Here is a 22,614-nt window from a genome sequence, read left to right as displayed (position 1 = left end):
CAAGCAAAAGATCCATTTCACCTATTTTAAAGTTGTCTACCTACTATCAATTTCTGTTAACTCAGATTTTGGATTGCTTGTAAGGCCAGAGTTAGTTATTCAATCCATATTTCTAATGAAATAAAATAGAAAACAGAACAAAAATATCTCACAAACCATGGTCTTTAATTATTGTAGTCACCAATATTAACTTAATAATCTAAGGGCCTCCTCTATGCTAAACAATGAACACAACTTTTAATAATTTACAAATATTCTCTGGATACCTTCTTACCTGGTACAACACCCCTACAACTAAGGTCAGTAAATGTTGATGGTGGTGAAATTAAATTCTTCAATTATCAATCTTCTGAATTTATTTTTCCTTACCAATTCAAACAAAAATGACTGGAAAAAAAATAGGAAAACTACAGCAGACATTTTAGAAATATGAGCAATTGGTCAATAACTCACTTTTCCTAAACACTTGGCAAGGTAAAGACATATCAGGCAATGAAAAACTGAAACTGTCTAGATTAGAAATAAGCTTCAAATATTCACCTATTTTTCATGAGATGAAAGATTGATAGGGTGTTAAATTAATTTGGCAAATTAACTAATACAGAACCACATCTAACTCACTTTAACTCCTTATCCAAAGAGACAGTACAATTCTCCATCGCGCTACTAAAATGTTCCTTTCCTTGCCAGGCAGTATATCAGTACTTACTATGAAGTCTATTCCTCGCTACAATTCCTTCAGAAAAGAGAAAAGGACAACCTCAGAGAGGCAAAGGAATTTGTGGAACATCACACAGCTGGTGAACACCCATCTTCCAGCCTTCTCCAACCAACCTGGCCTTTGGGCCCCAGCTCTCACCCCTGCTTCCCTCTCCAGGTCTGATCTTCACTTCATCCAACCCCCACCCCAACCTAGCCAGTGTGAGGTGCCCCTCCCGGGTGCTCCCATAATGTCAAATATTCTCCCATCCTGACCCTCTACACCCTGTATTGGTAGTACATCTTCTTGTCCTTAATCACCGCATGGTCCATCTGCCCTGTCACGAGGTATCCCAGCTCCAACACAGCCCCAGACAGGCAGACAGAGGCTCCTCACAAACATCTGCCTGAGACCTATTCACGGCTCCAATCTAGATTCCCAAAGCCTTGGGCAAACAGAAAACAATGCCTGAAATTCAATGAACTGAATATTAAATCCTTAGGGCTAATGATGCTACAGAGCCATTTCTTCAACAGAAAAATCACCCTATGAACAAACTCCCAAATCACTCAAAAAAAATCTAAATTAAGATCACTTTTTTATCATCACACCACCCAAGAACAATCTCCAATGCATGGATGTTCCACATAAGATAGTGAACCACTGACTGGACAGATTTTCCTGAAATTGATATTAGAAATATATAATACATTCATCAGGAAATTTTCAGTTTAGACACATTATTAACTACTCTTCAGATTATTTCTTCGATGATGCACTTTGAGGGAGAGTCTTTCTGCATAAGAACTGCAAAAGAATAACGTAGCCATTCATTTTAATTTCCACTTTGTAAAACACCAGGAGTCTATGATAATTCACCAGGGAAAATTATAAATCATATGTTATATTTACTCTTTGTATCTTAAGCACCAAGTGGTGCTCAGGAAGTATTTGTTCATAAAAGAATTAAATTGTCCCTGATACTTTTATAAATCTCAGTGTGAGGGGGGAAAAAAAAAAACTGTTCTCCACATCTTTGAGGCAGGTCTTTGGCATTCTCAGTTCTGACACTCCGTTTTGACTATATGAAAGCAGCCCTAACCCTTCTCGAAATGTAAATGAATTATAACCTCATGAAGGACCATATATGAATCATATACTCAGTGACACTGAAGCAGACACAGAAGCAAGTTACTCAGCTAATGGGAGACCAAAGACCACCACCCAGAATCTCAAAGGAGCTTATCTTTATATTTCCAAAACTGTTTCTTTGCAAAATTAACATTTGCCCTAAAAAGTCAGACATTATTGCAGATCATGAAAAAAGACAAGTCTAAGAGGTAGAAGAAAGAAATGATTCTTGGCCAGAAATCAGAATTCACTAATTAATATTAAGAATGGAATATTGAATCGGGCAGCAGCTTGAATCCAATTACATTAGTCCACCATTTATAGGTAAACCAAAACTAATTAAAGTAATGGTTAGCAAGGGTCCCAATCAGTACAAAGCTACATTTTGTGAGGGAAATTACAGCAGAATACACAAAATCTGAATTTGCACAGGTCTCAGTTGCTATTCACTGAACATGTCTGGGAGCTACTGTAGTTAAATAAGCTGTTCAGCGGTGCATACCTAATTAGGCACTATATACTTTTAAAGTTTTTTCAAAGAAAACAGAATTGATGGTGGCTAAGGCTTGTTCTAGACACACACTGACTGTGGCAGGGCCAGGCAGAGGACAAGAACCAAGGCCACCTTCACCAGCGAGAAAGAATGTGAGGAAAGAAAAAATAGGTGTCAAATACAGACGTATAACCCACACCTATTCCCTCACCCTGGCTCAGCAAGCAACAGTGCATATAAGGAAACTGAGGCCCTGCCCAATCCCAGAAAATGGGCACAGAAGCCTATAAATGAACCAAAGTCTGACCCACTCCAAGCCCATGCATGATCTCTCCATCACATCAGCATGACTTGTAATATGTTGTTATTCTCTCGGACACTCTCATAACCACAGAAATACACTAATATACAAAAACATACCAGTTTCCTTAGAAATGTCTCCTTCGTCGGAAAGATACTTTCTCAGTGATAGCAATGTTTTACATTTCTATTTCCAAGGTCATTTATAATTCATTGCATAAAGTGAATTTATCATTAAAAATACAAACTAGAAGCAGGAAATTTAAAGGGCATTTAAAAGGGCTTATAGCTTGATATATGTAAATGTATTGACTTTAAATTCGGTTCTTAAAATTTCACAAATTAGATGACAAATTCTAGATGTATTTTAGAATCACCAATCATTTCAAAATAAGGCTATGAAGTATGGTGAGTGGTTTAACTCCTAAGATGCTCTTCATAGAAAGAAACAGAAGATACTAAGAATTCTGCAACAGCCTCCACTAATCATCAATGTCTTGCTTTCTGAAAGGTTTATTTCAGGACCCAGAAGCAGTAGCTGAATTTACTCCTCAGCCAGCATACATTATCTAAACAGTTACCAAAAATACCCCAGCAATCTAAGTATCTTCCTAAATCTAAGCGGACTGTTTTAACTTTCTTTCCAAGAGTCTATGTAATGTAGACAACGGATAAAAGAAAAGGACCCCTCTATATACATTCCCAAGTGATTATCTTTTCCCTCTTTCTGTCCTTATTCCCTGTAGTGGAGCTGTACTTTGCTCTAGCACCAAGCCAGAAACTGACTGGTAGGGAGAAATGGAAAAGGGTCACTAGGTCACATCGGCTACATCATAAAAACTACAACTACTTGTTTTGCCAAAATCCACTTCCCCACCCCAAAACAGCAGGCAAAATAGACCTATGACCCACATGGTTGCTATTTGGATTCTGTTTAAATGAACTGGTTCTAAGTAAATGACACTAAAAATATCCCGGCCCTAGTAGAGTGGAGGAAGCTTGGGCAGTGTCCCCTTCAGGAGCAGTATGCAGGGCACACGGGTCCCCGGACCCCAGCTACTGTCTGTATTGGGCACAGGGCTGATTAAGAAAATGGGTGCTCAATAAATATTTTTCAGATGATCATCTTGAGTAGATACCTATCTAACATACACATACAAATGTTCAATGTTTACTCCTTAAAGAAATAATTGTTGCTTCCCAGTAGAAGCTCTTCAACATCAGTTCAGTTTTTCCAGTCCCTCAGTGGAATCTGGTGTTAAGGTTAAAGTACATAACTGATATGGTATAAAGATGGAACTACAGATCAGCATTGATAGCAGCTAAAACACAATTCCAATAGTTTACACAAAAAAGCCTGTTCATAAGACTAACTAGGATTTAAAAACTATCCCTTTGCAGCTACCTCTATTAATTAAAAGATCAGTCATTTTAATTCGCTAATTTTTCCACATACAAAGAATTCCTACAGTTTTGCAGAGGACCACAAGTTAAAAATATGAGGGGGAAACAAAAATTCTGGGGCAGAGAATTGGTATGAACAAGGAAACCTAGGCTGTGATTTGCTGGGGGGTGGGGGGGCAAAATCTGTAAACAGAGGAATAAAAAAACATACTGGCATTGCTTTGTAAATGATTTGCACTACTAGAAAGATGAAACTAATAAAAGGAAACTAAAAATGCAAAAAGTGGGTAAAATAATATTAATACTTCACTTCTACATCCTGTTAAACCTTGAAGCATAATGACTCCAAAAGGCTGCTTTTAAACTTTTAATGGCATAATTGACAATGAAACAACTACTCTACACAATATACATTTCCAAATAGGCAAAATCTGAGAAGATTACCCCATGGCTAGCATTGGGGAGGAAGTAATGGACTTCAAAAAAAAAAAAAATTAGCCTTCTTGTGGAACACTGAGCAAGAATTTACTAATAAGCTATGAAGTAGCAAGATTAATGTTTCTAAAAATAAGATCATTTTGCTTACAGTATACATTAATAGCTAAAAATCTTAAAGTCTGACACAAAGGGAAGATAAGACTTTTTTTTTTTAACATCACATAACAAAAACAAAAGTGGTCTTATGTGCTAGGATTTTCTTCTAGATTTCATCAAATACAGCTTCTCTTCCAGTCGCCTAATAAGGAATGACTTTTTATCTGGTTCTCAAAATCCACCTTTCATCAAGGCCACAAGGAGACACTGAGAAGTGTATCCTACAGAAAACTGTCAGAGAGGCAGAATCTAGTTTAATTCAAAAGAGTAGTCTTGCTGTGACAAATCTATGCCAGATTCTGCTGCCATCTACCTAATTTTAATAATGGAGATAAGAATGTCTATTGGTAAACTACATATGCTTAAGATTTCAAGGCTTTAGGCTCTTTCCTAACAATAAATATCATTCAGGAAACAAATTAATTACATCATTAGTTCACATGTCAAACTCAGTAGCCTTTCTCATATTCTTGGCACTGAAAAGGGTTTGAAACTGCCTACTGGACACTATTCAAATAAGTAAATCTAAGGAAATAGTTTTCTTAGAAATTCTTAGAATTACTCTAAATTAGACCTTGAAAGTAGAAACTGGTAAAAACTTACTATGGAAACACATATTCTATTTTGGTAAATTCACTCAGTCACTCAATCAAAGTCAACAGTTAAGTTAAAACTATAATATAAGCACATCAAAAACTGCATTCATTCAGAGGTTAGCAGAAGACAAAATAAGTGGATATTTAAGTGATATGTAGATAATGACACCTAAATGGTACCTAAATCATTTTCTCTTCCTCAGATTTCTAAAAGAAAAGTCTCTAAAGTACACCAAGTTTTTAAATTAAAATTAATACACTCAATCACCGAATTAAAACCAAAAATGGCCACTTCATCTTATATAAATAGCCTCCAAATTGGAAAAATCAATATTGTATAATAGTTGTGTATCTATGGTACTTAAATACATTCCTGGTGGATTCGCAAATTTGCCTGGGATTCTCCCCTCCACCCCAGGGAACTCGGCCCTGGAGCGCCTCAGCCTCAGGCCTGCACGCTCAGCCAGTGTGCAGCGCTGCTTTGCACAGCCGCCGAGGAGCTGCAACCCACGAGAAGCAACGGCCCAAGTCCAATAAGGACTAGGACACGGACGTGGCCCCTTAGTTATAAATGGCACTGTAAAATGTCCTAGCAATTTTATAACATCCATTTTAAAAATCTCAATATTGGAAAAACAAGTGAATGGAAGCTGAGTTTCACTAATATTCATCTTTAGCCCCCATAAATATATTGTCTTAAGTAACACATGACAGTTCTATCAACAACCTCAAATTTACAAATCTACACACACCCTAAAATGAAAATCACATGAGTGAAATATAAGTCCCTTTCCCACATATTTGGACCAAAGCACACAGATCCACTAATGGAGTGTCAAAGTCTAGTGCAAAGTAATGACAAAAGCCTCAAGATTTAGGACACCAGGCAAAAAGCTAATATAATTTTGTCTACCAACACACCCAAAACTCACACCCAAATCAGTCTTCAAAATAAGCAGCAAAATTTTACAGACCTCAACAAATTTTAAATCAAACTACTCTCTTCCTAGGAGAGGACAGGGTTAAATAAATGAAATCATCTTTTTGGTTTGCCCTGTCATAAATTGGTATTTATCCTAGGGAAATAAGTAAGTTCCTATTGCATCAGAAGTCATATTTTTAGATATACCCAGGCCAAATAATAAAGAAATCAAGTCCACTAATAAGAAACTCAACCCCATTCTATTATACCTGACATGTTTTTTTAACATGTATCTAGGTCTAATAAAACTGTCAAATGATTTATGTTAAAAGATTCCTCTACACTACCTTATTTACATTTTTAAAATCAGTTCTCAAAACAGAATTAATGCTGTTTTACACTGTTTCACACCAGAGTAAAGATGTTGTATTTCCCAATTCTAGTAAAGGAACACAGTATTTAGAGGGTAGGACCATTAGAAAAATACTCCAGGTGTGAGTTGGACTACTTACACATCCCTAACACACTTCTGATACTTCTGATACTATATGATGTTGGGAGAAATGGAACAACTTTAAAATGCTTCGCTGAAAATTCATCCCTAAATATAGATAGTATAGATAATAAACAAAACTACAGGAAAAAGACCCAAGATAAGAATATGTTGTTCCCTGAAATATACCTATCAATTTAGTATCAGACAATAAATTCCAGTGATACCTGTGTTTTAAAGAGTGGTTACCATTAAAAAAATAAATTGTCCCAAGTAAGTAGTAGTACAGATGCACAGATACCAACATCCCCAATGAAAACAATTTTATACCATTCATAACTGCATCCTAGATAACCTAGAAAAACAGAAAACTGTGGACATTTTTGTTGTATTTTCTGATTTTGTTTTTTAAACAACAGGCCTTTTCTCTCAATCAGTTACCAAGCCCACCTCCTCTGACTGTAGAGGAACCATCCATATAAATGGTTGTATACTGGCAAACATAAAAATATAGGCCACAAAAATTTCTTTAGAAGAATTAAAATGTCAGATAGCCTAGAATTTCACTGGGAGGGGTAATGGGGAGTGGTATTATAATAGAATGCAGCTCATACACATTTAAAGGTTTCAGGAACCAATCTGTAGCATCCAGCTTTGTAAGCCACTTTTCTCTTAATGGTAAATAAGGCTCTTTTCTAATTAAATGATATTGTATTCTATAAAACTAAAGGTTAAAATAGCATTAATGGAATTCAGTGCAAATGCAGACATCCTCAAATCTTATGCATGTGTGTAGACCTCAGTATTCCTTTTGAGACTGTTCTATCTGAATATTTTATCTCGTAAAAATCCAGTAACAAATTGCTTATTACCCTTTTGAAAAAGACCCTCTCTCTACAATATATGTCTATGTTCTTCCCAATTACAAAAACATTTGCCACCCAATATAAACCATTTCCTAAAATCAAAAATGAAACTAAAGCATTTCTTAAAAGCCACAGGAAATTTTCATCATTCAACAACGTGAGATTTAATAATAGTATATGACCTATGGTTAGATAGCAATTTAATATTTTGGACAAATGACTGTGTCTTAGTATATGAATACTAATACTATCCTTCTGGGGGAAAAAAAAAACACATTCCACATGTCATACGGTACCTAAAAGAAATATGTGAATCTAGGTCATATATCCATCATTTTTTTCCCCTCAAAAATAAAAAAGATATTCCCTAAGGACATAATTGATTCACTCTCATTCCAAAAAGAAAACAAAATATTTAGAATGATTTCTACCATTACAAAATAATACTCCAAAATGACGTGAACCTACATCTGTCCTTAACTTCATTTGTTCCTAGCTCACGAAGATGTGAATTTTAATCTGTCCCCTAAAAGCAAGCTGACAAAGCACATCTTTATAAAATAAACTATGGGAGTTTATTTACATGAGATTTCTCTACAATGTTTTCACTTGTACAAAAATAAAAATTGAAATTACAAGTTTTCTATTAAGAATAGGAAAATACATTATTATTAACAGTAAAACTCAACTAAAGATTTGAAGGCTGTGGACACCAATATTCAGCCTAGGACTGACAATATTTATTAAATTCAGTCCTTCATTCGCTTTGACAAGTATCTTCCCTACGATATCTTCATTATCCTCTAAGATATGAATACTGTTATAACACACCTTCCTAAAATAAATAAACTGGGTAAAACACATATACAACCACTGGTATTTACTTCTAACCAACTACAATCTTATCAACGTTCATAGGATTAAAACATATATAAAAGAAAATTGTTTGAAAGAAACACACCCAGCACAACTTGCTTCTAATACAGTTTTTCCTAATTCATTGTATAAGCAATTCAAATAAAGGTCACATCACCTAATCTAAATAATCAAGGAAAAAAGAAGATTCTTGGAGAATTTCTGTATTCTCCAGATCAGAAGCAAATATAAAATAATTTTAATGCTTCACAGAAATATCCATTTTCCCCTTTTTTAACTAATTGTTGTCTGCAAAAATTGTTTATTATATAGTTTATTAATTTCATGTTTTTAAAATATAACGTCAATTCTAATTAAAATTCCTCAACCACAAACATCCTCAATGGTCAGAATCCTAAATAGCCGCAAGTTGCTAAATATATAGTTTTAATCTTGTTATAAAACAAATTAAATGTCATCAAAAGATATCACATCAGAATCTTGAAAATATTAATTTTGTATTAAACAATGTGTTCTATTGTAAATCAGATGTTTGTTCCAATGTCTAACTTGTAAAGGGCAGACTTACATAAAAGCTTTGCCAATTCAAAAATTGGTAAAATTCTTGGTTTGATTATTTTTCAATTAACATATCCTCACCCTGAAATTAAATGTCCGTATTGTAAGATTATCATTGAAAAACTGACTTTAGTAAATGCCCAATAGTAGACACTAGCATAGTGTTTTTATTTAATCCTATTATTAACAACTATGATTCACAATAACTTAAGCTTTAAATAATACTCAACCTTACATCTGCTTGTAATAGAGCTCAGTTATTATTTGTGGCAAGAATTTTTGTGACTGTACTGCTCAGCACTTCTATTTACATCAGCAGTGCTAAATGCCCAATGGTGAGAGGGGAGCCAATCAGATGGCAGATTAGATGTCAACTCAGAGGCAGCTGTCTGGAGACTATTACAGCCAGTTTACCTCCACAATTCAAATTCCAAACCTTTCAAAGGAGATCAAGTCAGTCCTTAGGCTCAGCCTACTAGCAAGAAACGGCAAGTGTGCAGGACACTTCCTAATAACGCTGTGAGACTTCAGTGGCAGCAAAATAAAGGAAATCCAAATAAATATGATCCCAAAAGATCCATTTTTACTGGTTTGGCATCTTACTGGATGTGTCTAATGAAACACATGCATAACCCATGATCAAAAATGAATTCAACTTACTCGGAATATGTTCCTTTAACACGGCCTACCTATCGAAGACGACTCCTTTCAAGCAGCCCATAAGCCAAATAATGGACTTCACTGGTTATTCTTGGGAAGGAATCAATATATTTTAAAATATTTTACCACCACACAGTTGCAAATTTTGATCTTATGTTTGCTCCGAAACATTCAAACTCAAAAGACCGCACCAAACATTCCTGAATGCTCTAGTTATACCGGGCTCCACATAACTACGAAAAACACACTTCAGTTATCACCCAGCTAACCTATTTTTTCTGCCGTTTCCAGCCCTTTACCTACTAGGAGGGAACGCACTGTGGTTAAAACACTGTAGGAAAAAGTTCTTCATTCTTTTCCCAGTTAAAGCATATCGTTGGCGCTAACGGAAGGTCTAGTCAATATTCCCCTTCCCGACCGTATTGGCTGGGAAACTATTCTGCTACAAAAGCAACCCGAATCGTCCCCACCACCCCAAACTGCTTTCTCCCGTGGGTCCCCTTCCTGGGACCAGGCTGGAAGGCCGGGGTGGGGGTGCGGAGGGTGCTCCCGCAGAGTGAAATGCCACCGCCGGTGCTCTTCTTCGCTGAAGCCCCCTCCCCTAGTCCCCAGAACGCCCGGTCTGACATTGTGTGCTCCCCGAGCCCTCCGCCGAGGCGGCTGCGAGTTAAAATGGCTTTGGGAATCTCGCCCCCGTCCCCCCCCCGAAAAGCAGACGAAGAAAAGTAAATCCGAAAGAAAGAAACTCGGCTCGCGGGCCGGAGGCCGCCCGGGCGGAAGCAGGCCCGGCGGCGCGGTTACCTGGGCTCGGCCCATGCTCTGTCCGGGGTGGCCGGGGCTCATCGCCGGATGGCTTCTTTGTTGCGCGGCCGCCCAGGCGGGGCTGGCCGCGGCGTACGGGGCGCCCATGTCCTTGCCCAGCCCCATGCCCGCGGCCGCCTGCTGGCCGCCCGCCGCCCCCGCGCCCGCCGCCGCCGCCTGGGACTGGGGCTGGGGCTGCGCCGGCGGCGGCGGCGGCGCGCCGGGGCTGCTGTAGTCCGGGTAGCCGCCGCCGTAGCTCCTCATCATGGGGCTGGGCGAGGTGAGCAGCTGGTTCAGGGTCGGGGTGGCCCCCGACGGGTGCTGGCTCTGGCCCGCGAAGCGCTGGAAGCCCCCCGCCGCCGCGCCGCCGGCCGCCTTGCTGAGGCTCGCGGCCCCGCCGGCCCCGGGGCCCATCATCATGCCGCCGCCCTGCTGCCGGGGCGAGCTCAGCACCCCGAAGCCCGAAGACGGGCCCCCATAGCCGCCGCCGCCGCCTCCTGCTGCTGCCGCCGCCGCGGCCGCCGCCGCCACAGCTCCCGCTCCTCCTCCTCCTCCTCCTCCTCCTCCGCTGCCTCCTCCTCCTCCTCCTCCTCCGCTGCCGCCGCCGCCGCCCGCGCCAGGCCGGCTGTAGCCCGGATAATGGTTGTAGTGGCTGCCGGGGTAGCCTTCGTGGGAGTTGTGCAGGGGTTCCATGCCGCTGGGGGCTCCGGCAGCGGCGGAGGCGGAGTGCATCATCCCCATCCCGGGGCTTTGTTGTCCGCCATGTTGATCAAAGCCAGGCCCGGCCCGGCCGCCGGGGCCGCCGCCGGCGGGGGCAGCGCTGCCGTAGTAATTATTAAACTCCGGGCCGGTCGCCGGGCCGCCGCCGCCGCCCCCCGGCACGGCGACGGGCGGGTGCGCGCCCAGAGCGCCCAGGCCTGCGGGCTCCAGCCTCCCGCTCGCTGGCTCCCCCATCTTGGGCGGCGCGTCGTCCTCGTCGCCCGGCTTGCCCAGTGCAGGCTGGCCCGGGGGCTCGGCCTGAGGGCCCGCCGCGCCGTCCGGGCCGCCTCCGTGCGGCGGCGGCTCCATGTCGGGGCCCGGCTGCGCCGCGCTGCCGCCGAGGCTGCTGCTGTTGTTGGCGATGGGATGCTGCTGCTGCTGCTGCTGCTGCTGAAGCTGGCTTAGCTGCTGCTGTAGTGCGTGGTGGTGGTGGAGGTGGTGGGCATGGTGGTGGTGGTGGTGGTGGTGGTGGTGGGCATGGTGGTGGTGGAGGTGCTGCTGGAGGGGCGCTGCGGCGGGGGCCTCGCCGACGGCTTTCAGTTTGTGGTTGGGGAGCAGCCCCGTCTCCATGGCCGGGACCGAGGAGGAGGACGAGGACGCCGACGACGCCGAGGAGCACGGCGCGGCGCCGCTTCCACCCTCCTTGAGGGCCGCCTCGGAGCCGCCGCTCTGCGCGCCGGGGCCGCCTCCGGCCGCCGCGCTCGCGCTGTGGGCCATGTTCAACTCATGGCGGGGGCGCAGGGGGTGGTGGTGCACATGATTCAGGCCGCCGTCGCCGCCGCCGCCCCCCGGCACAGGCCCGGGAGCCGCCGCGCCGCGCGCCCCCGCCTCTGGGTCCCGGGCCCCGAGCGCCGGCCGCGGCCCGGGGGGCGCCCGCCGCTCTCCGCCGCCCGCGCTCGGCCGAGCCGCCGCCGCTGCTCGCGCGGCCATGATCGGGCGGCCGGGCCGGGCGGGGCGGGGGCCGGGCAGGCCCTCAGTCGGCGGCCCCTCCTGTGCGCATCCACACGCCCGGGTCTAATAAAGCGAGCCCCCTCCCCCTCCGAAGTCCTGGGTCGAGGCGGAAAGCGGAGTAACGCCTTACGGTCTGGGCCTGTTTCCGCTGTGGGCTTTCATGGTGAAAGTTTTAAGTTCAGGTTTAAATGAAACTTTTCTCTTTTCCTCTCTAACCCGGATATAGGCGAATACACGACTGGCTGAGCCTCTCGGGCCCAGCATGGCATGCTAGGGAGCCGCGCGAGCTCGAGCAACTATTATCCACTCCGCTCGGCTCGCCGTGCGCACTCGCAAAACGCGGACTGGACTCGGCCCCGGCCGCCGCCGCCCGCCCGGCGCCCTCGCCGGGCACCTCGCCGGGCCCCGGGGCCGGGGCCTACGCAGGCTCTGCGCCGCTCCGAGCACGGCGGCGTGGGGCGAGAGGCTGCCCTCTCCCCGGCTCCCCTGTCTCCTTGCCAACCAGGCGTTCGTGTGTTTGTTTTCACGTCTAAAAGGAACGATACAACAGTGGAAAACGAGTCTGACTAGCAGACAAAAGAGAGAGGAGGCTGGGGAACAAAATTGTCTGCTGACCTAAAAGGTTACGAGGAGCCGGTGGAAAAAGAAAACATTGGGGCAATCTGTGCAAAAGCACTGTCCCTCCCCAGAGTTATGTAATTTTTCAGAATGTTAAACTCTCTGCAGTGATTTCGGTCCATCCGCGTAATTCCCACAGCTTCTTCAAACTGTAAAATGAGGGAAGGTTTTATTAAGTGAATGTCAGCTGCATTCAAGGAGGGCTGTGCCCTGTACACAGCAGGTACTCAATAAAGGCTTACTGCTGACTGTACCTGCCACCAAGATAGTGTTGTTTATTTAACTATTTTTAAAGGCAACCTAAATTTGTGTGTAGGCTTATCAATGAAAACTTAAGCCTTCCCAAGGGAGCATTTCTTTTACAACACACGTGTATGCCCCCTCTTTAAAGGGGAAAATCCACAGATGTGTAGCATGGTGTGTTATGCTCCAACTTTCAGATTAAAATTTAACTATTAGTGCCATAATAACATCAGCTAAGTGTATGTCACATCTTCATTAATCTGTATGGCACCTTTCATATTTCAGAGGTTAATGTGTACAATTAACCTTCATAAGAGTTCATTTCTAAGTAATGTGAAGCAAAACTAAAATAAATAGATGTTATAGTTAATAAATATAAATAGAAGATCCAATAATTGTATAGAAAGATCAATTCTAATACTAAAGTAGAAATGTTTCTTACTTTGTTCTTTACAAAATATCTAGTCATATTATTTTATACTGTTTTAAATGTTTTCCTGATTGTTAATTTACTACCTAGTACTATTTTAAATCTCTTTAATGGCAGGACTTCTTAAGCAATGGCCACTTGTACTAGAGTGGGCTCTGTGTTCTTTGATAGAAAGTATATGAAACCAGAGCTTTCAAGAGGTCGAGTTGGCTGCAATGATATATATGATTTTCAAAGAATGTAGTTTTCCAAAATCATATTTCACTCTTCAACTTTTCATAAAAACTATTTTAGCTCATTTCACCTCCAGTGGTTATTTTTGTTTGCTTGGCCAAGTGTAAATATGTTACATGACTAATAGAAAACGAAAGACTGGAAAAAATTGGTGACTAATTGTGGTGGGGGGAAATCAGGTGCACACCTTAGGGTCATTATAGAGTGTAGAAACAACAAATTGCAATTCTATGCAAGCAACTGGAAAACGGGGTATATCATCATGTGTAAGTGAGGATAACAGAACTGTAAGATGAATGCATGCCAAATCATTCATCAGTTTTGCCAAGAGAATATTACATCTTTGTTAGTGTGCCTCTTTGACATTTTCACCTGGATTTTCTCCTTTTATAAATTCAAATACATAACAAATTATACACATTTGCACCACATAAGTTGAATTTTTTTAAATTTTCATATGCAAATATAAATATTTTGTGTATGTGTGTATATACATATATTCTAAAATCATTTATGTATTTATGCTTTTAGACATTCATAGTCAAACTGAATATATACATATAATCATAAGAAAATCATTTTTTCAAATTGATAAAATACATCAAAGTCAATTCATGCATGTATAGCCATATTTTGTGGCTTATTTTCACAGCTAATCCTAAAAGGGAAAATGAGTCACCAAGTTCAGTTCTGACCCTTCTCTTACAAATATTTTTTTCATATAGAAAAATCACGAAATTAAAATAAAATTAGGTATAGAAGTCTAAATCTCTTTTAATTCCAGTTGCTTCAGCAAGTCAACTAGAAGACTGGAACCAAGAGGCTATGAAATAGAGGGCCTCAGCACAATGAAATCAGTCTGCTATAAAAGGCAACACATGCCAGTTTTTTCCTCCCCAATGGCAGATGCCACGCCCTAACGCAGACAGAAGCCACTGCAGTCTGTAAGAGAAGCACAGCACAAAGCCATCAGGACTTGGATTTGTCTCTTAAACCACAGCAAATGTCAAAATACCATTTCTTTAGCATCTTTGCTGAAGCTAAGTGGTGGTATCATATTTTATTCAACTTACACTTTTCAAACACACTTTTTGGGAAAACAAAACAAAAGCCTCTTACAGTTTCATTTTTTTTTTTTAATTCAAGGTTTAATAAACAAAACAGCAGTTGTCAGGGATCTGTTACAAAAGGGATGAAATAGAGTTCACAAAAGCAGTATCAGCTACAGATTATTTCCGTTGCATCATTTGCCTCAATTATCTTTATGGCTGTCCTACATTATTGTTTCTTTTTGATGAAATAAGGTTCTAGAATACTGAGTTCATGTTTCCTAATAAGTTCCTTATTTTTACCCCTCTTGCCTAAATTTCAAACCCTAATGACAACTTTAATAAGTTGAGGAGGTGAAAGCCCAAAAGCTGCAGACCTCCCAACTACATCTGCTCCCCATGCCTTCATGTTTAGCCAGAAGGTTACCCATTATTTCGTTAAACATTTCTTTTCGGTTACAAAGAGATTTTTTTTTTAATTATATGGAAATATTAATATTCAACTACTGCTCCTTTTGAATGGTTTTAGGGCACTGAATAAAAGCCTCTTCAACTTGCCCACTTAGAGAGGATTGAGCCAGATGGCAGTCTAAGAATTCCATAGTTCTATCCTCTTACTTCATCATAGCCCATCTTACTGTTTGCTTTCAGATTAGCCCCCTTTTAGTGTTCCACTTATTTATTCCATGACTGAAACGATCACGATTCACTTCCCATCATATTTCTCAGTATTCTTTGTGTAATTTGGAAGCAATTTAGAATAAAGCCCTGTCAAGGTTTTACAAATAAGAACTATTAAAGAATAAGGCTTTGGATACTTGCTTTCCTTTTAGATTTATGAGAAATGCGATGAATGGAGCTAATGGGATTTCCCTACTGATCTTGGTGAGGGACTTCAAAAGGCACTAAACAATTGTCCTTTTCACTTCTCTGATTTAGACATTAGCCATGAATAACTGAGTAAATGCAAGATATGGGATATAGCATTTGATTCGAAACCACTATGCAAATTAACAGTGGCCTGTAAATTCAGGATGCAGAACAATTAGGTGGGATTTGAAAAAAATCTAGGCAAAAAAAAAATTAATAAATTTGGGAACGTAACTATGACAAAGAGTAGCACTATTATACTTACTAAGGATATTATAATGCGGATCATAAACTTGAATGGGGATAAACTACACTTGTTTATTCAACAAATTTATCTAGAATCTACTTGGTGCCGTGCCCTGAGAATAAAAAGATAAATATTACTTTGTTCCTGTCCTCAAGTGTTTCAGAGTCTAACAGAGGAAATAAACAATTAACAATTACACTAAAATTGAGCATCATGGAGGATTTGACTAGTAAAGAAACAAGCTCAGCCTTCCCCATACAACAGCATTCTTGCTATGAACAGGACACTTGACCCCAATCCTGCATCAGGTGAGGGTCTCCCACGACACTAGGATCTGACCACCGAATCCTGTTGAGGCTAGTTGGCACAAGCAATTAGGCCAAAGACAGAATATTTCTCAATTCTGAATGTAGAGTCCAAAACCTTAAGTCTAATTTAACATTAGGCTGCTACCATTTCTCTCAAAAGTTATTAGAAACATAGTAACATCACTGAAATAGAGATTGAAAAACCTTATTACATTTTAAAACGTTGTAATTTTTATCTTACCCTAGACTGTCCACATTTTGAATGATGCATAGTAAATATTTTTAATACACCCTACTTTATCTATGACTTTATACAAATGTGATCTACCACATCCTTCATTTTATTTCCAGTTTTGTCCTCAACCATTTTACCACCGTCAAAAATCATTTATTGAGGACCTACTAAGGCTTTTCAATATTCTCTGTGATTATATCATGTTATATAATCACCTGTGTGACTCCTATCAGTGATAACCTGCTGCTTGGATAACGGCACTTTATAGGTAACTCCACTCTAGCTTCTAAACAACTAATATTCAGATAGTAAGCATACATGAGATCGTATGTAATAATCAGGTATACAAAGGGAAATCCATTCAGAAGGATAATCGCCTCAGTTTTCTGGGGCTACTTCAGTAACTTCTCAAAGGACCTTCTCGGTCTCTCTCCCATATGAAGTTCATTGCTTCATAGAACATGTAGACTTTTAAAATAAGACTACTTTTCAAACAATGAATCCCAAACAACCCTAACTCATGTGCATTGATGTAACGCATTCCTGATTTTTATTTCACCTCACTTATACTAAATTGCTTTGTCCCTAATTCCTTATGAAAGTCAATGGGCACTTTTAAGGGTAGGTTACTTGTAAGTCATCTGATTGTTCTGGTAAGAGCCAAAGGACTTAGTTATATGCTTTTCTTTCATATTATGACACAATTTCATTGCAGAATTTGCTTATTCCTTATTGAAGCTCCCAGCATATGCTCAAGTTGTTGAGCATAAATATTTTCTCTCTTTTTAACTTAAGGAAATGTAGGACATTACAACATGTTATTATAAAACTTAAAATTCAGGGGCCTCCCTTGAGAGACTGGGGACAAATGTGGAAATATTAAACTTCTCCACTTGGGGAATTACCAATATTCTTGCAAGCATTGAGGACTACCAATTTGGAAGGCCAAGCCCTCGATCTTGGGGCTTGCCCTTAGGAAGCTTCTTGCTGCAAAGGAGAGGCTAAGCCTACTTATAATTGTGCCTAAGAGTCTCCCCCAGAGAACCTCTTTTGTTGCTCAGATGGGGCTGCTCTCTCTAAGCCAACTTCGCAAGTGACTTGCTGCCCTCTCCCCTACGTGGGACATGACTCCCAGGGGTGTAAATCTCCCTGGCAACGTGGGACATAACTCCCAAGGATGAACATGGACCCAACATCGTGGGATTGAGAAAACCTTCTTGACCAAAAGGGGGAAGAGAAATGAAACAAAATAAAGTTTCAGTGGCTAAGAGATTTAAAATGGAGTCGAGAGGACATTCTGGAGGATATTCTTATGCATTATATAGGTATCCCTTTTTAGTTTTTAGTGTGTTAGAATAACAAGAAGGAAATACTTGAAACTGTTGAACTGCAGTCCAGTAGCCTTGATTCTTGAAGACTATTGTATAACTATATAGCTTACACTATGTGACCATCTCATTGTGAAAACCTTGTGGCTCACACTCCTTTTATCCAGGGTATGGACACATGAATAGAAAAATGAGCACAAAAAGTAAGTGAATAATGGGGGTTGGGGGGATGGGATGTTTTGGGTCTTCTTTTTTACTTTAATTTTTATTCTTATTTTTGTGTGTGTGTGGTAATGAAAATGTTCAAAAATTGATTGTAGTGATGAATGCACAACTATGTAATAGTACTGTGAACTGATGGTACACTGTGGATGATTGTATGGTATATGAATATATCTCAATAAAATTGAATTTAAAAAAAATTCAGGGGCCTTACAAAAAATTTCAGGGGGCTAAACCTGTTATCCTGACAATTCACGTCTCCTCTGACAAGCTGACCTTCTCTACTCTCTGGTACTGGGTGACCCGCTCTCTCAAGGACCATGTGTGCTAGAAGGGCTCCCTCCCAAAACATAACCCACAAGAAGCAGCTGGGAAGGTGGCCTCTTGGCCCAATGTCATTCATTTATTCATTCAGCAAATAATTGCTGAGTGTCTACTCTTTGCCCAGCACTGTGCTAGACTCTGCATTAGAACCTGCTAGTCATTCATCAAGTGATCACACTAATAAATGTATAATGGCAAAGAGATAACATGCTCTGAAGGAGAAATGCAGGGTTCCATGAGGGAAATAATGGAGGAAACTGCTGTAGACTGGCCTTAGGAAAAGCTGCCCTAAGGAAATGACTTTGGGGCTGAAAGCTAAAACACAAGGAGGAATCAACCATGTGAATAGGTGTTCTGGTTTGCTAATGCTGCCATTATGCAAAATACCAGAAATGGATTGGCTTTTATAAAGGGTAGTTATTTGGTTACAAATTTACAGTCTGAAGGCCATGAAAATATCCAAATTAAGGCATCAATGCAAGTATACCTTCAGTGAAAGAAGGCCAATGGTGTCCAGAAAATCTCTTAGCTGGGAAGGCACGTGGCTGGCAACTGCTGATCCTGGGTTGTGTTCCAGCATCTCTCTCAGCTCCTGTGCATTCTTCAAAATATTGCTCTTGGAGCATTTTGTCCTCTCTTAGCTTCTCTGGAGCAAACTCTGGGCTAGAATCTCCAAAGCATCAGCAAAAGTCTGCTTTCAATGGCTGTCGCCAAAATGTCTCTCTAAGCTGCAGCAGCAAGCTCCTTCTGTCTGAGCTCTTACACAGGACTCCAATGATTAAATCAGGACCCATCCTGATTGGGCGGGGCCACACCTCCATGGAAATAATCTAATCAAAGGTATTACCCACAGTTGGGTGGGTCACATCTCCATGGAAACAACCTAATCCAAAGATTCCAACCTAAACAACACTAATACGCCTGCCCCCACAAGATTACATTAAAGAACATGGCATTTTCAGGGACACTGAAAACGTATTGGGACACAATACATCCAAACTGGCACAATAGGGGAAAGAGCATCCTGGACAGCAGGAGGCCGGTGGGGCTGAAGAACAGGGTGGTGGCAGGAGGGGCCCGGAGCCACTGCTGAGGTAGGGGCACTGTGCTGGACCCACCAACCTGATTAGGTCAGAGCATTATCTAAGGGCCCTAGGAAACAGCTGGAGCATTTTAGCAGGGGGCTGATGTGATCAGATGTGGGGTATGGACAGAACCCCTGGTTGCTGGGAGGAGGAGGTGGAGCCCAAGCAGATGGGAGTTAGAGTGGGGATCAGGACTCAGGGGTCCAATCCAGTTCTCTTGGGCCAGGGAGGCCTGGTCACCTTCATTGATTGAGGCTCCCCATACATCATGATATTAAGAAATGACAAAAAAGAATCATAAATCTTACTGTTTAATGTTAACATTTTTTTTTAAAAAAAGTATTGTGTTCAGCCTCAAAAATGCAATGCAGTGTGATTGTAGTTTTAAAAGAATAACTCTAAGATTTTTTAAAAAATACATTCATAGTGCCCTAAAGGCAGTGTGCTCTGATAATCACAAAATTAAAACACATATACGTATGTACGTATATATATATTTGTTGCTCCAATTGCTTTGCTTTGTTTGTCTGGAAATGGTTTTTTTATTTGATAAATAAAGTTAATTTAAATATATATATATGATGAACATCTTTTAATTTAGTCATTGCATCTCTAGAACTAAATGTATGACTTTACCTGACACCACCAGCAAAGCTATTTGAGACTATTTGTGGCTGGCTCTCCAAGTTATCTGTCACAATAGGGCATAATACAAGTGAGATACGGTGTCGTCTGGACGGGGAGGCACTGTGTAGATGGAGATGTAAACTGACCCCAAAATGTCCACCACCTAAGAATAGTGGTGAATGGAAAAGGGTGCCCAACCTGAGAGATGACAAGAAGCTGCAATGCAGCCTGAGTCTTGCTTGCCACTCACTGAGCCCTACCAAGGACCGAGTCTGCGGGTGGGACAGATGTCTTTTCTCACTTACACAAAGCACCGTGCGTGTCTGTAAGGGCCGCGATGGGAGAGACAGGAGGTAGCATTGAAGAACTTGGTGATAGATCAGATACAGGGTGAAGGAGTGGAAGGGTCAAGAGCTCATCTCTCTCTCTCCTTTTTCTTGCCACATCACTCTGGCCCAAACCAATTTTTGATGCAGCTGGAAAGTCCAACTTTTATTTCCTACCCTCTTGTACTGATTTGGGTATATTATGTCCCCCAAAAAGCCATATTCTTCAGTGCAATCTTGTGGGAGCAGACTGATTAATCTTTTTGATTAGGGTGTGATCTCTTGTTTGAATGTTTCCATGGAGATTTGACCCCACCCATTCAGGGTAGGTCTTGATTAGTTTACTGAAGTCCTTTAAAGGAAGCTCACACAGAGACCAGAGAGACAAAAATGCCCTGGGATATGCTAAGTGTGCCGGTTTGAATGTATTATGTCTCCCAGAAAAAGCCATATTCTTTGATGCAATCTTGTGGGGCAGACATATTAGTGTGAATAAAGTTGGAATGTTTGGATTAGGTTGTCTGCATGGAAATGCGCCCCACTCAACTGTAGGTGATAACTCTGATGAGATATTTCCATGGAGGCATGGCCCCACCCATTCAGGGTGGGCCTTGATCAGTGGAGCCATATAAATGAGCTGAAGGGCAGAGGGAACTCAGTGCAGCTGCAGCTGAGAGTGACATTTTGAAGAGGAGCTACAGCCAAGAGGGACACTTTGAAGAAAGCACAGGAGCTGCAGATGAGAGACAGTTTGAAGATGGCTGTTGAAAGCAGACTTTTGCTCCAGAGAAGCTAAGAGAGGACAAATACCCCAAGTGCAACTAAGAGTGACATTTTTGAGGAACTTCAGCCTAGAGAGGAATGTCCTGGGAGAAAGCCATTTTGAAACCAGAACTTTGGAGCAGACGCCAGCCACGTGCCTTCCCAGCTAACAGAGGTTTTCCTGACACCATTGGCCATCCTCCAGTGAAGGTACCCGATTGCTGATGTGTTACCTTGGACACTTTATGGCCTTAAGACTGTAACTGTGTAACCAAATAAACCCCCTTTTATAAAAGCCAGGCCATGTCTAGTGTTTTGCATTCCGGCAGCATTAGCAAACTAGAACACTAAGCCAGGAGACCCAGATGCTCGCTGACGCTTTGGAGATGCTAGCCCAGAGTAGATAAAAGAGACAAGCCCAGAAACGTTTTGGAGAAAGCCATTTTGAAACCAGAACCCCAGAGCAGATGGCAGCCACGTGCCTTCCCAGCTAAAAGAGGTTTTCTGGATGCCATCAACCATTCTTCAGTGAAGGTATCCTCTTGTTAATGCCTTAGTTTGGACACTTATATGTCCATAGGACTGTAATTTGTAACCAAATAAACCCCCTTTATAAAAGCCAATCAATTTCTGGTATTTTGCACAATGGCAGCATTAGCAAACCAGAACACCTCTACTCCAACTTATCCAGCTCTCCTACCCAGTTGTCTTTACCTATGCCACATTGCTCTGATAAGCCAATTCTACTCAAAATAGAGTCTTTGACCTAAAGAATCCTTAGAAGTTTAAGAAGCTGACGGTAATGCCTCAAATCCATACACTGCAAACATTTTGTGGCCAGAGAGCCTTCTCTATCCAGCAATTACTGAAGTTGAGATGGAAGGGTGATATCATGGCAAACCCTTCAAAACAAATGAACTAAGTGAGTCAAGACATCCAACCCACGAGTTACAGCTCACCTCCTACCCAAGACCGACCATCTGTACAACAACAAAAGAGCGCCATTCTAGTCCTTTATCTGAAGGTTGCCTCTGTCCAGTGTGACTGTTTGTCCTGATCTTTCCCCATTTGTCAGAGGCCAGAGCCTCTGAAATGGTGCATGGGAAAAAAGCAGTAGCCTCAGTTGGGAAATGCTAGGGCCTGAGCATATCTTTGTTTTGCACCATGACTTGGCTTTCTGCCACCTTCCTGCAGATGCTAAACATGGGCTTGGAGCAAAACTCATGTCTGTGGATGAGGAATAGAAGAGGCAAACCTTAGGAGCCCAGTTACTCCACTGTTTAGTGTTTGGGTCACCCAGTACCCCATCTCTTCTCCTTAACCTCCCTCACTCTCCTATCTACAAATAGGGTATATGTTTAGAAAAGGGGAACCCTCAGGCAGAAGTAGTTTTACTTAACCAATGAACCCAGCTACTTCTTTGCTGATTTGGGCTTTATAACTATCATTACTTTACATTTAATGTGTTTATCCTATGCATAGATGCAGGTCAACTAAGCCAACATTTGTTCTCCCCACCTTTCTCCCTACCTTTTGTAATAGAAGCCCCAATTTTAGCTGGGCAGATGACCACTTAAAAAAAAAAAAAGTCCACTTTTTCCA

The 22,614-nt window shown here is 41.6% G+C and overlaps 1 protein-coding gene across 8 annotated transcripts in view; it reads right to left on the bottom strand.

The window, feature by feature from the left end:
- The window catches only part of ARID1B (AT-rich interaction domain 1B), a 510,581-nt gene extending 498,073 nt beyond the window's left edge, over window positions 1-12,508 (bottom strand). For 3 of the 8 annotated variants that reach the window (XM_037820304.1, XM_037820331.1, XM_037820322.1), the window contains exon 1: window positions 10,395-12,506. In XM_037820304.1, the coding sequence (XP_037676232.1) occupies window positions 10,395-12,083 (1,689 nt within the window). In that variant the 5' untranslated portion in view covers window positions 12,084-12,506. Of the gene's footprint in view, window positions 1-10,394 lie in introns of all 8 variants that reach the window. The other 5 variants (XM_037820294.1, XM_037820340.1, XM_037820347.1 and 2 more) reach the window with 3 other exon arrangements.
- Window positions 12,509-22,614: the final 10,106 nt, after the last annotated feature.

Source organism: Choloepus didactylus, chromosome 2, assembly GCF_015220235.1.
Source record: "Choloepus didactylus isolate mChoDid1 chromosome 2, mChoDid1.pri, whole genome shotgun sequence".
Classification (NCBI taxonomy): Eukaryota; Metazoa; Chordata; class Mammalia; order Pilosa; family Megalonychidae; genus Choloepus; species Choloepus didactylus.
This window is presented reverse-complemented; position numbering and strand designations above follow the sequence as displayed.